Source organism: Tyto alba, unplaced genomic scaffold, assembly GCF_018691265.1.
Source record: "Tyto alba isolate M040663 unplaced genomic scaffold, T.alba_DEE_v4.0 Super-Scaffold_12, whole genome shotgun sequence".
Lineage (NCBI taxonomy): Eukaryota > Metazoa > Chordata > Aves > Strigiformes > Tytonidae > Tyto > Tyto alba.
In genome coordinates this window covers 4,487,330-4,504,492 of record NW_024881274.1, presented here as the reverse complement: position 1 = coordinate 4,504,492, position 17,163 = coordinate 4,487,330, and the positions used below count along the sequence as shown (strand labels likewise).

Sequence of the window (17,163 nt, the reverse complement as noted above, 5' to 3'; positions counted from 1 at the left end):
AGCGGCAACGGCAAATTAATTGCGGGAGACCCGGGCTGCTCCCCCCCCGCTGTGCCCAGCCCCGCCATATGGCTGCAGGCAGCTTTGCCCGGGGTTTCCATTCATCAGTGCGTTAAAAAGAGAGCGGGATGTTTGGCTTATCGCTTCCCTCCCTGCCTAGCTGATCTGCGGGTGGGCATCCCACAGCCCCACGGCCCTGGGCTCATCCTGCCTCATCCCCACCTGGCCCCGGCCTGACTTTCTGGCCAGCAAACCCATCGCCATGTGGTTCACACATGTGTTCCCGTGTCTCCGTGCCGGAGAACAAACGGCAGCTTTGGCTTCGGTTTAATCTTATTGAAAGGCAAGGCTGGGATGTGAACGAGGGACTTTCCTTAAAGCCTTTCCCGGAGGAGCAGCGTAAGCCGGCCGGGAACAGCCGACCTCGTGCGCCTGGGGAGGTTGATAATTTGCTTTTCAAGAGGAAATCCAGCTGAGCTGTGCTCAGCCCCTGGTGCTTTGCTTCCCAGAGGGGAAGATGTGACCCAAGAGAAGAGCCTGCGGGGCCATCGGGACCTGGGGGGCTCGAATGACCACAGTGGTGGGAAAGGCTGGACCCGAGCATCGCTATGGGGAATCCCAAAAGCACCTGCAGAGCCCTGAGGGGTGAGGAAATGCCTGGCATCAGCAGGACATGGGGACAAATCCACTGTGCAGTAGACAAAATTGGAGAGGGAAGGAGTCTCTCCTCCCTCCTGGCCTCAGGAGCCACCCCAGGGGCCAGCAGCAGCCAGACTGGGCCACTTCCAGCTACCCTCCCCTACCACCACCACCAGAAAGCCCCCTTCATTTTTCCAGTGAGCCCCACAAAGAACAATTCTGGTGCTGACACACCAAGACAGGGGGCTTGCCAGGATAAGGGACAAGCTGTGACATTTCCAACTTCCATCACCGTGGGGTCTGGGCTGGGCAGGACACCAGGCAGTCACCCAGCGACAGGCTGGAGGTGCCCGGGCTGAGGAGAGCAGCACGCAGAGAGCTTTTCAGGAACCAAAAGACATCAATCTGGTGTTTGTTTTTTTTTTTTTAAACTGCCAAGAGTTGGTTTACAAAGAGGAGTAAGCAGCTTCAGACACCAGAGCATCACCCATGTGCTCCCCACTGGGGGCTTCTCCATGTCACTCGGACAGCAGTGTCAGACCCTGGGGCCTGGGGGTGTCACCAGCCCAGGCACCCGTGGGATGTTGTCCCTCGTCTCTCGTGGCCAGAGGAGGTCTGGTCACCCCATCCCAGCCGTGGCCACTGCCCTGCCCGGAGCCACAATCTCTTTAACAAACCCACCCCAGGGACCACGGAGCGAGGTGTGTGGGGACAGACAGACGGACGGGCATTTGAGGGGATGGACAGACAGCAGAGGAGGGTGCATGGAGATTGAGGGATGGGCGTGAATAATTGAGGGGCTGGAGAGAGCTGGCTGGACAGACGCCCAGCGCACCCCAAAAGCGCTTTGTGGGAGGGCGGGGGGGGGGGGGCCCGGGCTTTGTGTGCCGGCGGAGGAGGGTGCTGGCTCGGCCGCTCGCCGTGATGCTCCGGGGGCGGAGAGGAGGAGGAGGAGGAGGAGGAGGGACTTGCAGCCCTTTTCTGGCTGCCGCCGAGGCGGCGGGCGGCAGAGGGAGGGCAGCCCGGCCGCGCACCGGCTCTCGGGGGGGGGTGACCGGCCCCGCCGCCCCCGCGCACCATGGCCGGGCTCCTGCCGCTGCTGCTGCTGCTGCTCCCGGCGGTGAGTGCGGGGGGTCAGCGGGGGGGGAGCACGGAGGGTCCCCGGAGGCACCAGGCGGGGGTGGGATGGAGGGTCCCGGAGGCATCACGCAGGGGTGTTTGGAGGGTCCCGGGGGGGGGCGGTCCCGGGCTGGCAGACCCCCGGGGAGCGTCCCACGTGTACCGGGATGGAGAGCTCTGAGGGGATGGGGTGGGAGGTCCTGGGGGTCCCCGAGGCACCGGGCAGCAGGGCTGGATGAGGGGGGAGCCGGGCGGGGCGTCCGGGGGGGGGGGTGCCAGGCAGAGCACTTCTGGCTGCGGAGGGAGGGGGCCCAGGGAGGTGGGTGGGGAGGGGGGACCCTCCCCAGGGATGGCTTGTGCAGCCCCTGATCCCGCTGCACCGAGCTCTGTCATCCCTTTTTCCCAGGAAAAAAGGATGACAGAGCCCTCAGTCAGCAGAGGGGAGGGGGGCAGGGGGGAAGAAGTCACCCACACCCCAGTGCCTTCATCTCCTGCCATCCCACATCCCCGGAATCTCCTTTACACATTCCCAGCTCCAAACTCGCTGCCCAGAGTGAAGGATGAGACCCTCTCCCCACCACCCTGAGCCCCCGGGCCAGGCACAGCCTCAGTGTGTGCCAGAGACAAAACTTCAGGGCATGGGGGGGCCAGGGGAGGGGGAAACACCAGGACAGCCGGGTGGGCACACGGGGATGAACCCACCTGCCTGGGGCAGAACCAGGGCTTTTGCTGGGGGAGGATTTGACGGGGGTCCCAGAGGTTGCGTGAGGCAGCAGGACACCTTTCGGGCGGGATATTAAAGCCGGTGCTTTAGCGGTTTCGTGCAGAGACTGAGGAGGAGAGTGGTGTTTGCAGCTCTGTGCCAGAGGGTCTCCTTCCCCCATACACCCATGGGAGCAGGCACGGGACCGGGCTGGCCAAGCTCCCCGGGGATGCTTGCGGTGGCAGGCGGGTGGCAGGAAAGGCAAGAGCTGTCCCAGCCATATGAATTCAAATTATTTCACCCCAGGGAATCACCCACCCACAGCAGGGCTGGGCTTTGGTGTCCCCTGAATCGCTGCAGCCACCTCCCCGGGTCAGGGCTGAGCCCAGCCATTGCCAGCCGGGGCACCCGCTGCCTTGGGGCTGGATCTGCCCCCCCCAAGATTACACCTGCTGAGCCGGGGGGGGCTGGGGGTTGTGTACGGGGGGGAGCCTGGCTGTTCTGCTGAGCCCTCACCCAGGCAGGTTCAGATGTGCCCCCACAGCTGTGGCCGCAGCCCCAGGGTCACCCCAAAGCCCGGGCACCCCGGGTTTGTTGCTCTTTACCTGTGCTGCTCAGCCGGGAGCTCCGCGGGGGGAGAGGCAGAGCCCTCCCGCTCCTGCCTTGCTGAGGGTTGGCCGGACCCGCAGACCTCAGACGTGGCTTTCTGTCCTGCCCAAAGTTTAGGGATTGCTCAGAGCCAGGGGTTTGGCCTTTCCTAGACAGGGTGCTTCGCCAAGAAAGGCAAAGCCCATCTGTCAAGTTCACGGGTGGTTCGGATCCAGGCTTGCCGCTGGGCCCATCTCCAGCTGTAGCATCCCCTCCCTCCCCTGCTCCGGTGTGAAGCAATTTTCTGTGCCAGGGCTCTGGAGCTAATGGTGCAGCGCCAAACTCCCGTTTCAACTAGCTTCCTCCGAGGCCATCTCCTCAACCGGTGGTGCCTGCTAAGACACAAAAACCCACTGACACGACTCAAAAAGCAATTAAAAGCTTACAGAGGTGTTGCTCGCACCCTCTGTCCGTGCCCCCCCTCCTTGGTCCAGCTGTCAAAATGCTTTATGGTGTTAATACCTGTGGCTTTGTCAACAGGAGTTGTGTTAATAACATGCACATTTCAGCGGGCTAATGCAGACCATGTGCCCCTCTTATAAGTTTGCTAATCTTTATGGGGGTTTTGGTGCTCAAGACGCAGGACTGAAAGGGAAATGCAGGCAGAGCAGCGGGCGTGCAGCACCTGGAACTGGAAGTTGCATTTTCTACAACATTTAGGAGCACGGAGGGGGGGCACGATGGGACCTGGCAAGGGGGAGGCATCGACCGCTCCTGGCAGCCCTATGGGAAGGGGACATGTGGGCAGAGGGGGAAGGTCTCTGGGGTCAGGGGCTGGGGGTCCAGGGTGTCGCTCAGAGGAAGCGGCACAGCCGGGTCCCATCCCCGCGGGCACCCGGAGCTGCTCGCAGCTGCCTGCGGCGTGGGAGAGCTGGCCGCTGCCGGCCCCAGCTGCGCTGCCCCAGCCTTCCCAGCACTATTTATAGCCAGGCACGTTCGGCTGCTCCCCCAGCCCCACTCACGCCTGCTGCCACAGCCATGGGGAGGTGGAAGCGGGGGGGGGGGGGGGTGGGGGGGGTGGGATGGACACAAACCCCTGCCCGAGCAGGAGAGATGCGCTGCAAGCCAGGGGCTGCGAGGGGCTGGAGGAGCAGGGGGAGCTCCAGCCAGGTTGGCTGCAAAGCCCCACGAGCTGGATCTGTCCCCCCGGGAGAGGCGTGCAGCCAGTCCACTGCAAAACAAGCCCCTTCCTCACCCCCAAACCCATTTCCCAGCTGTCATTTGGGGGTGCTGGGAAGCGCCCCCCCCCCCGCCACACCAAGCCCTCCTGCCTGCCCAGCTGGGGCCCAGTGCCAGAGTGGGCTGCCAGCCTGGGCTGGCGAAGCAGCGCCAGGGAGGAGAGCACATGCTTTCAAGCGCAGGGTAATTGGAGCACTTTGTCATTCAGATGCCTATAATTGGCGCTCCATTGTCTCAGCCGGGCCGGATGCTGCCGGATGATGCACAGCGAGTTCATAACGCCGCATTGTGCAAGGAGGCGGCCAACTGGCTGACGAGGCATCCAGATGCACGGGGAGGGGGAGCTCCTCCAAGCGTTCGAGGAGTTTCTTCCCCCCCCTCTAAAATTCAAGCTTAGTGGGATGGCAGAGGGATGATCCAACCCTAGAAGACACCTGCCTGTGAGCAGAGGGAGCAAAAGGAGCCCTGGCAGAGCTCAAATCCCCGTGAGCATCTCAGCAGCCCTGTGCCCAAGCAGAGATGCTCCCTGCGCCCCAAGGCCCCGGCCAAGAGGTGTTTTGGGGAGCAGATACCCTGCAGATGCACCCCACTCCCCAGGCTGCAAAGTGCATGAGCGGGATGGCTCCGACCCCACTGCTCGTGGCATGTTTATTGCTTCCATATGTGATGACAGGTTTTATAAGCAGATACACTTACTTCCATTAGACAGTAATGTTGCTGAAGCTCTCGGTGCTCCCTTCGAAGTCTTCATTTTCCACCATGGGATCTGATTTCTGATCCCTGGGTGCAGCAAGAGTGCTGTCCCAGCTCCCCAAACCCCCCATCACAGCAGGCAGGTCTCCCTGTCAGCAGTGCCCGGCCTTTCCCCAGACTGGGAAGGGCTGAGCCCGTCAGGATGGCAAAGCATCCTTAGAGGAGATGGGTCAGGTGAGAGACAAGAACAAACAGTGCTGTGACCCTGCAGAAAAGCTCACATTCCCCCCGAAAATACCCACCAGCCCGGACTGTGGATACATGGGCTTTCCTGACCTCCCTCCAGCAGCAGCACTTGGCAGGGGCTTTCCTGATGAGCAAGTTTTGCACAGGAAAGTAATTTCTCCCAACATCTGTATTTAATGAGTCCCCTTTAGCCCCAACATGGGATGTCGAGCCCAGAGTGGGACCCTACCTAGATGGGATGCATTTCTCCGCCTGCCCTTGCAGGTGTGTGGGGGGTGTCCCATAGCAAGGCTCACCTCCCAGCTTTGTTTTCTCTCCCAGGGACCCGCCTGGGGCTCCAAGGACAAGTGCTTCACCAAGATGTACACAACAAGCGGGGAGTGCTGCAAAGCCTGCAACCTGGGAGAGGGGGTGGTGCAGCCCTGCGGGGTCAACCAGACGGTCTGCGAGCCCTGCCTGGACAGTGAGTACCCGCTCCCCTCCGCGGGACACCACAAAGGGGCTGGCACAGGGTCCGTGGGGAGAGGCTTGGGTGGACCGTGGGCATTAGCAGGTATTTGGGTCTCCCCAGGTGCATCCTCTTTACCTCCTGGGGGTGTTGCCAGGGTACAATTTGTGCTATTTGCTGCCTTTGCACAGATCAGCTCCACGCTGCACGCAGCCTTTCCGGGCCACCCGGCTCTGAGCTGGCACCGGGGTTACTTCCAGCATTTCCCCAGTCAGGGATGCAGTATCCCTTGTTTTGGGACCTGTTGGTACCCGGCACCTTTTCATATCCCCCTTCCAGCACTGTTCTCCTCTCAATAGCTCCCTGGCGAAGGGCTTGTGGCCAGCATTTGCCTCCAAAATATTCCCCCTCCCCACAGTGGCTGCACATCAGCCTGATCCAGCCATGGGGATGTCTCCCAATGACCTACCTGTATTTTTTTTTGAACCTTGTAAAGACTGAAAAATAAAAGCAAGTTTGAGAGGGAAGAACCAAATCATGGGTCCTCAAGAGAGAGTGGAACAGTTTTCTCCTGGACAGCTCCAGGCACATTGCCTGTGTCAAATGCTTCATAAATGTCAGTCAGAGAAGTGTGCTGGAGACTGGCTTAAATGCTAACAGATGAACTGGTCCAACTATTACTGTTTAAACAATGCCATGATAGGCAGAAGCAATCTGCCCTTCAAATTTACTGCTGCAAACCCTTTGAAGGCCTGAGGACAAGTATTTGTAGGAAAAGCTGTGCCAGCCAAGCTCCGATTGCTCCGGGGATGTGATCAGAGAGGGGGAGGGAACAGAGCAAGGCTGTGGGGGAGCAAAGAGGAGGCAAAGTCCAGAGCGGGGAGGGGGGGGGGGGGAGAAACAGTATAAACAGAGCAGCACCAGCACGGAGCAGGGGACAGAGCAGTGTCAGGGCAATGCTAAAAATACCTCCACTTTCCTGCAAAATCGATGAACAGCACTTACCCTCCCTGCGTTTGGCTGCGGGGGCTGAATCCCACCGGTGCTACCTCGGGGCTGCTGAGCAGGATAATCCCGCCGGGCACTGTGGGCTCGCTCCCTCCTGGGCTGCAGCGGGTTCAGGGGTTCAGACCCAACTTGCTGCGAGCTGCCATTGACACACACCCCCCCCCCCGTGAGCCTTTCCTGCAGGGAACCTGGCCGGGGTGTGACCCAGCTCCTGGGTGTGCAGAGCTGTAAATCCAGAGGGTCTCTTGGCATTCCTGAGGATGCTCGGGTGAGCCCATTTCCTATTACCTGCACTTCCAGGCTGGTGGATGTCTTGTCTCTCTGATTTCTTTTTGGGAACTGAAGGGATAAAGGGAATTTTCACCCTCCCTGGAGGGCATGGGTTGTGGAGGTTATGGAGAGGCCAGGACTGTGACCTCAGTGAGGTCCCTACATCAACAGGGGTGCAGGTGCAGATGCCACTGCTCTGGTTTGCACCCCGGCCCCACATTGCCCCAGGTCAGGCATTTACATTTTTTCAGGGGGGATTAAGATCAGGCAGCAGCTCTGCTAGGTCAGGGAGCTGAGCTGGGAAGTACCTGGACAAAAGGATCTGGACCCTTCCTTCATCCCTGCGGAGATGAGAGCAGGCAGGAGCAACTGCTGCAGCCCCAAGACCTCCCAGCAACACCCAGAGGCTGAAAGCAAAGCCCAAGAGCAGTTCTTTGTGTCCTGCTTAGCTTCACTGGTGATGAACCAGTAAGACTACGTGTTCCCAGCCTCCAGGCAGCTGCTCATCCCCCTCTCCATGCCTCAGTTTCCCCCACACCCCTTCATCTGCATCCCAACAGCTCACAGCCCTGCCACCCCTTGCTTGGCGATAGCTACAATGCGGGATCCCCCTCACTTACCCAACTGCACAGCAGCGTGGTGCACACCCCAGGGCAGGATCAGGCCCATATCACCATAATAAGAAGCAGCACCAAGGGGACAACCTTACTCCCCTCTCACTGACTCAAAGAGGGGAAGAACAGACAAACTGAGGAGTCAGAACCAGAAAAAAAAAAATAAAAAAAAACCCAAAACAAACTGCCAACCTTCCTGCTTTACACCCCCAGTCCTGCCCCAGCTGCAGCCTTTCATTCTTTCATTAAAAGCAGCTTGGACTAATCCCCAGAAGCTCATCTGGGAGCTGCTGGGTGGGGGGGACCGTGGGGTGATTACGGGTGCAGGTACTGCAAAAGGGCAAATGCTCCCCCAGCTCTCCTCTGAGCTGGGAGTGGGATTTTGAGGCGGGGAGAGAAGGAGACCCACAAACCCCATCGTCAGCTCTTGCTGGGATGGGGAAAAGGTCCTTTTGGACCTGGGTTCGTGCCGGATCGTGTTGCCGTGGGTGCTGGGCAGGCGCAGGCAGCCCCGGTCCCGGCAAAGCGCCCTGCCTGCCAAGCGTGGGGTGGCCGGGAGGAATGTGGGCACAGCCCTGGGCCGCCGAGATCCCCACCTCCGCCCCGGGCTGCCTCCGAGCTCCCGCTTTGGATGGCTTCCCCATTCACCAGCCAAAATTGTTTTGCAAAAATTTGCTACAACCAAAGCACCACCCTTGCCAAAGCCAGTGAGGTTGGGGGGCTGGAGGAGACGGTCCCTGCGCTAGCCCAAATGGCCACTTGCTTTTTTTTTTTATTTTATTATTATAATTTTCCTTCTCTCCCCTCCCCTTGCCAGCCACCCCTGATTGCTGCCTCATGATTTATTTATCCCCCTCGCCAGCCTCCATCGCTGTGGGCGGGAGGGAGGGGGCCCTGTTTGAATCTCAGCTATAATTGCTCAGCTCAGATACCTTGCTGCCACTGAAAATGTGCCCACTCAGCCGTATGCCTTTCCTGGCCACTTCCCCGCTCTAATGGTGCCTATCAATAATTCAGAATAATGCAAAGGATGAGCCCAGGTTAATGGGAGCCGTGCATGATGGCGGTCGACCTGGTGCTGCTCTGGTTCTGCTCCCTCGGCTAGGCAGCGGGGCAAGCAGCGGGGCAGGGGCTGCTTGCCCACCCCGGGACCGAGCCAAGGCAGCAGCTCGGGGCCAGCAGCAGCGGAGCGGGTTCATCCCCAGGATCCTGCAGTTCCAAAGAGGGTCCAAGACTGGCCCTGAGAGAGGAGCAGGACACTCAGACACAGGCACAGGGCAGGGGGAGATGTTTTGGGGTGGAAATGTCCCGGCTGTTGCTGCTCAGGGTTTGCTGCAGCTGAGCCACAGTGGGAAAGCAGCCCCTGAGGCCGGGACAGCACCTCCATGCTGCTCCTCCTGTGCAGGTGATGGTAACTCTGCCCATCACCAGGGTCTCGGGGCTCTTCCTTCCCCTCTGTCTTGAAAACAGCCAAAAATTAAGCACCAGAACAGCTCTGCCCCGAGTGACCATGGCTCGATCTCTCCTTGGCCACCCAGGGAGGCTGGAGGCCACTGAGGGTGGGAATTGCCAACTCCCACGATCATCCTCAGGGGACAGGCAGGTAATTAAAGATCAGCACGTGGCTGGATTGCCTTCCTGAGGAGCAGGGCTAGCGGAGAGATTGCGGTTGAACTCCTCAACACCTTTTCCATCAAGGAGGATGGACTTTCCCCCAGCGTTTTGGACGAGGGAAGACAGGTCGTTGCGGCAGTGCGGGCTCTGGGGGGATCAGTGGGAGGCAGCCAACGCAGGGACAGCAGCTGTGCCCTCCAGGATGGGAGCTGACCCGTCTTCCCAGGCTAAAAATATCTTCAAACACCTTTGGGAGCGGGCAGGAGGAGGGAGGGAGTGTGGGGTCAGCTTGCTGGGCTGCGGGAGGAGGATTGATTTCCCCGGCAGAGTCAGTCCTGCAGGATGAAACCGGAGAGCAAGAAGCCCCAGGGTCAGAGAAGAGTCAGCAATTAGTGTTGTAACCTCGTCTTTGCATCACGCCCCATGTTGAGGACACGTGGCTGGGGAGAGGGGCGCAGGGTGGTGATGCCCCGAGGGACACCCCCCCTCCCTGGGCAGAATGTGGAGGAGAAAGCATTTGGGGTGCTGGAGAGCAGTGATGGCTGGAGGATGCCCACGGGGATCATCCAGAGGTCAAAAATGGGGATGGTGCTCCGGCCAGGAGCAGGGCTGCCTGCCTGGGGACACGGGCACCGAGCGCTGCGAGGGGAATGTTGAGGGCAGCACCCAGCCTTGCCCAGACTGCAGGAGCTCCAGGGCTGGATCCCTACCAGGCTGGGAAAGGGGGTAGCTGTTAATGGGAAGCAGAGCCTGTGGGCTGAGGGGATGCTCAGTGGTGTTGGGGGTGGGGGGCTGCAGGGGAGACACCTCTCTCCCTCTGGCCTGCAGGAGGGGGAAAATGGTGAAAGGGGAGATGGTCCCAGGGGCCGCTGCACAAGTTCACCTCCATGGTCTGGCGTCACTTGATGATGGGACAAAGCCAGTGCTGGGAGCAAAGTGGCCACGGGGACAGGGAGGCGGTGCTGGGACGCTGCTCACCTCGCCTTTTGTCCCCTACCAGGCGTCACCTACTCGGACACGGTGAGCGCCACGGAGCCGTGCAAGCCCTGCACGCAGTGCGTGGGGCTGCACAGCATGTCCGCGCCCTGCGTGGAGTCGGACGACGCCGTGTGCCGCTGCGCCTACGGCTACTACCAGGACGAGCTGAGCGGGAGCTGCAAGGAGTGCCGGGTGTGCGAGGTGGGCTTCGGCCTCATGTTCCCCTGCCAGGACTCGCAGGACACGGTCTGCGAGGAGTGTCCCGAGGGCACCTTCTCCAGCGAAGCCAACTTCGTGGACCCCTGCCTGCCCTGCACCACCTGCGAGGAGAACGAGGTGATGGTGAAGGAGTGCACGGCCGTCTCGGATGCCGAATGCAGAGGTAACGCTGCTGGGGGTTCGCCGGGTCTCCTGTAGCGCTCCCTGCCTCAGTTTCCCTTCGCACCACAGCAGTGGGGAGGCAGGGGCATGTCCCTAGGTTTGGAGGAGGGGACCTCGGTGTCCAGTGGAGTCCCCCAGCCCTTGGGCATTGCAGGATGCAGCTTCCTGAGCCCTCGTCTCCCTTACAAGTGCTCGGCCTTAGGGTTCTGCCCAGGGGCTCCCTTGGCTGAGGTCCCAGCAGGATGCTGCTGCAGGTGCGGGCATTCTGCCGGGTGGCTTTTGGTATCCAAGAACAGTGAGCGGAGCTGAGAGATTCACCAGTCTCGGATGCTGTGCTCACAGCCACCTGAGCCTTCATCAGGAGGCATCTTGGCAGCTGATGGGTTTCTGATGGGAATTAACCGCTCTGAAGAGCCAGGGAACAGCCCAGGAGGGTTTGGTGCCCAGGGGAAGGGGGAGAGCATCATTCACCAGCAGCAGCCCCCACCCCACTGCCATGCGCAGCCCCCCAAGGAGCAGCAGGGCTGCTTCGGCTGGGGATGCTCCACTTGCTCCTTGGTGGTAGCAGCGCGATTCCCTACCCCGAGCCCGGCCGGGGAGAAAAGAGCTTTGTCCCAGCCGCCGCTGATTCACAGCGCGGGGGCAGCCAGCGTGGCTCCCTTGAAAGGGTCGAGTAAATGGAGCCATAAGTCAAGGAGCACAGGGCCAGCTTTGTTAGCTGGCAGCGGGGCCCCGCCGGAAACGGCCGCGATGGACACCCATGCGTCGCTCCGAAAGGGCAGCGGGGTGCACCCGGGGCCCCGCAGCTGGGAGGGCTGGCGGGGCGAGATGCCAGCTCCCCACCGTGGCACCCGCTCCATCCTCACCGGGCTGGTGGACGTGACACGGCCCCGCAGGGCTCGCTGCCAGCAAGTGCAGGACAAGCCCCTGGAGAGGGGTGCGGGGGGTGTGCGTGTGTGTTTGGGAGGCAGCCGGCACCCGGGGGAGGGGATGAGGCAGCCGCAGGTGAGGGTGTTTCCCTGGGGCAAGACAAGACGTATCCACTCGCTCCGTGGGACATGCCTGAGTGCGGCAGGAACGGGGTCACTCCCAAATGGGGCCAGGCTGGTGGGGTGCACAGCTGCAGGCAGGGGCCAGGAAAGGGGCAAATCCAGGCTCTGGTGGTGCCGGCAGCGGATGAGCCCGGCTCCGTGCGAGCTGCGGAGGCAGCTGGGTTGTCTTACACGGGCCGTGGTGCAGATGTGCGGTGGATGGGAGGCAGCTGGGGCTGCTTCCCTGGGGCTTCCGCACCAGCGATGGGAGCCCAGGGCTCAATCTGCAGCTTGCGTGTGGTGGGAAGAGCTGCAGAACTCGATCAAACCCCGTGCTGGGAAAGAAAAGCTTTCAAAGTCATGTCCGCATCCAGCCACGATCTGGCCACCATCAGCCATTCAGGGCAGGGGACAGCTTCAGCTTGTCCTGGGGACCGGGGAGGCTGGTGCTGTCTGGGGCCAGGGGACGAGGTGGTTTGCAAGGGAAGCGTGGATGGGGCAGAGCTGACACCTCCACCAGCCCCACAGCCCTTGGAAGAAGATCCCTGCAGAGATCATTGTCCCTTCGCCAATTCACCCACCACAGCCCGTCATAAGGCATGGCCGGCTGCGTGATTAATTATTCTAATTTCTTTTCTCCTCCTGCCTGGCAGACCTCCACCCTCGCTGGACAACACACACGCCATCCTTGGTAGGCTCTGACAGCCCCGAGCCCATCACCAGGGACCCCTTCAACACCGAAGTGATGCCCAGCACCCTGGCCGACACCGTCACCACCGTCATGGGCAGCTCGCAGCCCGTCGTGAGCCGCGGCACCGCCGACAACCTCATCCCCGTCTACTGCTCCATCCTGGCAGCCGTGGTGGTGGGGCTGGTGGCCTACATTGCTTTCAAAAGGTAGAGGACCACGGCAGCACCACGGGGTCATGGCAAAGGGTTTGGGTAGTGGGAAGCAGGCTGTGTCCATCCTGTGTGTCCCCCCCCCCCCGCTCCCCACCTCAGAGGTCCCATAGGCAGAGCTGTCACCAACAAGGGAGGGAGGGGACCAGGCTGGGTGAGTAGGGGGGTGGATTTCCAAAAAGGCATGAAAAATCAGGCAGCTGAGGGGTGAAAGAGGGAGATGGCAGCAGGGTGGGGGTGCAGGGCGGGGGAGCCCTCACTGCAACCCCCTCCCAGCCCAGCCCCTGCTCGTTCTGGCACGCTACGGGCGGCTGTCACGGCTGATCCTGCTCAGCGGCTCATCCTTGGTGCGCTGGGTTTGTACCTGCCCTGGGCAGGCTGGGGCTGGCTTGGCAGCTCCCTGGGCACCCCTTTGGGTTGGAGGCACCCTGGAAGGCGGGGGGGGGGGGGTTCCCACAAGCAGGGGGGGAACCCACAGCCAACCCCGGGACCCCCCGTGTGCTCCATCAGCACAGCCACATTTTTGCAGCAGATCTGCACAGAACGGAGCCCTGCCCTGTTCTCTCGTAAAGATCCAGAGCTCAGCACCCGCTCGGCAGCTGTAAACACTGATTTAAACCGATCTGGTCGCCATCCTGGAGAGGTTGAGGCCGCAGGAGAAATGCTTCTCCCTGAGAAAAGTGGTCCCAAGGAAGGGGGGGACAAAGCAACAAACCTGCTCCCAGCCTGGGGGGATGTCACCGCCGGTTGTCACCTCCCCGCTTCTCTCCCTGCAGGTGGAACAACTGCAAACAGAACAAGCAAGGGGCCAACAACCGCCCGGTGAACCAGACGCCTTCGCCGGAGGGGGAGAAGCTGCACAGTGACAGCGGCATCTCAGTGGACAGCCAGAGCCTGCACGACCAGCAGCCGCCCAGCCAGAGCACCCAGGGGCCAGGTAGGGTGAACCGGGGGCTGCGGGGTGGGCAAGGACACCCCAGGGATGGGCAAGGACACCCCAGGGATGGGCAAGGACACCCCAGGGATGGGCTTGACGCCGCTTCGTCCTTCCCAGCGCCCAAAGGAGACGGGAACCTCTACACCAACCTGCCACCCAGCAAGCAGGAGGAGGTGGAGAAGCTGCTGGGCAGTTCCGTGGAGGAGACGTGGAGGCAGCTGGCCGAGGAGCTGGGCTACAAAGAGGACCTCATAGACTCCTTCACCCGGGAGGAATCGCCCGCCCGGGCTCTCCTGGCCGACTGGTCCTCCAAGGAGACGGCCACCCTCGACGCCCTGCTCGCCGCCCTGCGCAAGATCCAGCGCGGGGACATCGCCGAGAGCTTGTACAGCGAGTCCACCGCCACCTCCCCTGTCTGAAGGGTGGCCCGGGGCAGCCCCGTGGGGTCCCCTTCCCCCTTCCCCCCCTTATCTCTCCCCTCCCCGGCACTGAGAGCCCCGGAGGGGAGGGTGGGAAGGAAGTGGGGGCTCCCCGGGCCCCCTCAATTTACAGTCCTGTATGCACTGAGCTCCTGTTTTCGGTATCGCCCCCTCCCAATGCCGCCTCCCCCCGACAGCCCGTAAGTGGGCTGGGTGTGGGGCTCAGTCCCACCCAACACCCAAAGCCTCTCTGCTGCTGGAGCATCCTCCACAGCCCCGTGAGGCTGGACAGACGGACACAGGAATGAGCACCACGCTCTCAGCCCTCTCTCCCCTTCCAGCCCTTCTCCTTCCTTCTTGGGGCTCCATTTCTCCTCTTCCTCTTGCTCTTCCTCCTTGGCCCACCCCACCAATATCTCCTGCTCCCCTTCAACACCCTTAAATCCAGCTGCTTTCCCCAAAAAACACAGGCAAAGGGCAGGGCTGGGCTGGACACAGAGAGTATCAGAGCTTCTGTACCAGGATTTGGGGAGGGGGCTGGTCCCATGGCCAGGCTGCGCCGTGGGGGGTGGGCTGGGGGAAAGGACTTGGCTTCCAGCAGTTCAACCTACACTGTGAAATTTTGGGGGCGCAGCCCCCGCGCACGCTCCACAGGGCTGCCAGCGTTTGGCCTCAGTGAGGAGCAGTGGGGACCACCTGAATTTGGGGGGCCAGACGTCTGGGTGCTACAACCTCCCTGCCAGTGCCCGGCTCCCCTGGCCATACTGGAGCTACACGGGAGGACACCGGAGGTCTAAAGGGCTGAAAAAGTGCCTGCCCACAGCGGGGACATGACAAAAGGGCTCTGTTCATCCTTCCCCCAGTGTCCCCCCCCAACCCTGACCCAGGAGCAAAGCCACCCTGCCGTGATTGCACTGTCCCTGCTCGCCTACACACCCAGCCGGGGCTGGTGGTCCTGACCCCCTGCTTGTAAGGGCTCTTCCAGCACTGTGAAGGGTGGCTCAGAAACACCCCTGCGAGTCCTTCACCTCCGTCCGGGCACGCAGCGGGTGCTGCCCACCCTCGGGGCACCAACTGCCTCCCCGGGATACCCTTGGGTGGCCCCAGCACCTCCCTCTGCCAGGACCCCCCCGCAGCCTGGGGGAATGGGACATCACTCACCGCCTCTACGCCTCCAGAGCATATAAATGCATTTTTTTGGCATATCAGCTCCCCGCCCAGCAGCCAGCTCACCCATGGGTGACGCGGAAGAGCAACTGCCGGGTGGGTGAGCACCCCGTTCCCCCCACGAGCTGCCACCGGGCAGCCAGCGCAGTCCTGGGAGATGTCCCCAGCTCAGCTATGGCTTTGATGTCTCACTCGCCTGGAGCATCACAAGTTTTTTTTGCAGAGGAAGGACTGCAAGACGAGCTGGTGCGTGGCACCAGTGCTGGGTACGTCTGAGCCTACAGACTCCCCCTTCACCTCTGGATTAAGCCAGAAACTCTTTCCTGAAGGCAGAAGGTGATTTTCCTCCCCTCCTTATGGAGATAAGCAAGATTTGTAAATAGTATAGTGTTGTTTTACTAACTGTTTGATGTTTCTATGTGTGACATGGGGTGACGGCGCCTGCCCTGACCCTTCTGCTCTTCCTCACAGCCTTTCCATCTGCAAGGCGAGCTTCATTTTGCAGCCAAACCTTTGGTCCCACCTCGTTTCTGGCCTTAAAGACTCAGTGGGGAGGCAGGGAAACATGCACACCCCAAAAATCATTGCAGCAGGTCCATGAGAAACTTGGGAACGTGGAAGGATTTGGCTGTTCCCAGCAGAGCTGCTGGGTGTCCGGAGGGAGATCTCAGTGCTTTCTGGGGGATTGGAGCCTGTGTCAATAGGATTCAAGCACCCAGGTCCTTCAAAAGCTTTCGGGAATTTTGCTCCCCGTGCTTTGGATGATAAATGTTGAATCTGGATCTCCAGGATGGGATATTTAACTCCTCCTGCCCTCGTGCAGCAAAAGAGCAAAGATCCCTTTGGAGGAACAAGCCCTGCGACACTTTGGCTGCCAGCCGCCCATGCCAGACCTGTTGGTTAGAAACACTTGGCCCTGACAGGGCTGCGAGTCCTACGTCTGAGTCCCGAACCTCTCCTATCACTAAAATCCAAGGAAACTGCCCCAAATTTGCAACTCCATTTGCAGCGGATGATTCTGGCTTGCAACCCCCCAGCTGGGGCACTGGTTCCTGCCAGACGAGCCATCCACAGGGATGCTTCTGGATGAATTTAAACGTTGGTTATCATCAGGTTGTTTCCATTGGTCCCTTTTTTTGGTGAAGTGACTCAAATATGAACTAAGGGCAACTGGAATAAAGTGCCCAAATCAAAAGCAAAACAAACTGCCCGATTCAGTCTGATAAGCCAACCTGGCCATACCTTGCCAGCTGGAAATTGCTTTTCTTCAGGACAATATTGCCATGGTCTCAGGTTTCAATTGCCATAGTAAAGAGATTTCCTCAGGGCTGAGGAAACTGAGACAAACTCAGCATCCAAAGAAAAGCCAGGGGATGCCTCAAATCCCTGGTTGCAGGAAATAAATAAAAATAAAATTAAAAAACAGGGAGGGAAAACCAAGCCAAAGTTAGTGCTCGTCGGTACGTTTTGTGTCCTTTTCTAATGTTTCTGTTGTATAAAGAACGCGTGTTTCTCCACTCACCCCTCTGTAATACCAGTGCTGATTTATTAGGAAGTTTTACGGTGAAGAAATAGCCGTCGTAGAAGGAGTTTGGGGGGTTTGTGGGTGGGGTGTGAGCAGCATGAGGTGGGGGGGTGATGCACGGGGGGTGGCGGGCCGCCGCGCCGGCCGGGTGGGTAGCTGTCCTTGTGTATCCATCAGATGCCAATAAAGAGCATCACTACGTTGGCGTGCTGCTTGTTTTTTCCTCCCCCCTCCAAGAACTGAGGTTTGTGAATCCATGATAGGAAAGATTGCCTCAAAGCCTTCAAGGGTGTTGTTTTGGTTTTTTTTTTTTTCCTTCTTTCTTCCCCATCCTCCCATTTTAACCTTATAAACAGCAGGAATGTAAAGCCTGATCTTATCTAGTGGAGGAGGATTTCTTGCGAGAGGAGACTCGGACCTCAGCCAGGAACGCGGTGTCAGGAGCTTTGCACGACTTATCCAGCTTTGTACAACAGCTTACTGGGGTGCTGGGCAGCATCCCGAGCATCCCCCCAGCACTGCCCACCACGCTCCCACCCCACTCCCTGGGACAGCACTCCAGGAGAGACCTTTGCTGTTGGGGGGGGGGGAAAAAAAAAAAAAAAAAAAAAAAAAAGGCAAAAAAGAGGGTCACTTCCTCCTCC

The 17,163-nt window shown here is 60.1% G+C and overlaps 1 protein-coding gene across 1 annotated transcript; it reads left to right on the top strand.

Moving 5' to 3' along the window:
• Positions 1-1,634: 1,634 nt before the first annotated feature.
• NGFR (nerve growth factor receptor) lies at positions 1,635-16,724 on the top strand. Its single transcript, XM_042787521.1, has 6 exons — positions 1,635-1,759; positions 5,549-5,690; positions 10,182-10,541; positions 12,225-12,468; positions 13,248-13,408; positions 13,526-16,724. The coding sequence occupies exons 1-6, from the start codon at positions 1,718-1,720 to the stop codon at positions 13,825-13,827; spliced, it is 1,251 nt and encodes a 416-aa protein (XP_042643455.1). The 5' UTR covers positions 1,635-1,717; the 3' UTR covers positions 13,828-16,724.
• Positions 16,725-17,163: the final 439 nt, after the last annotated feature.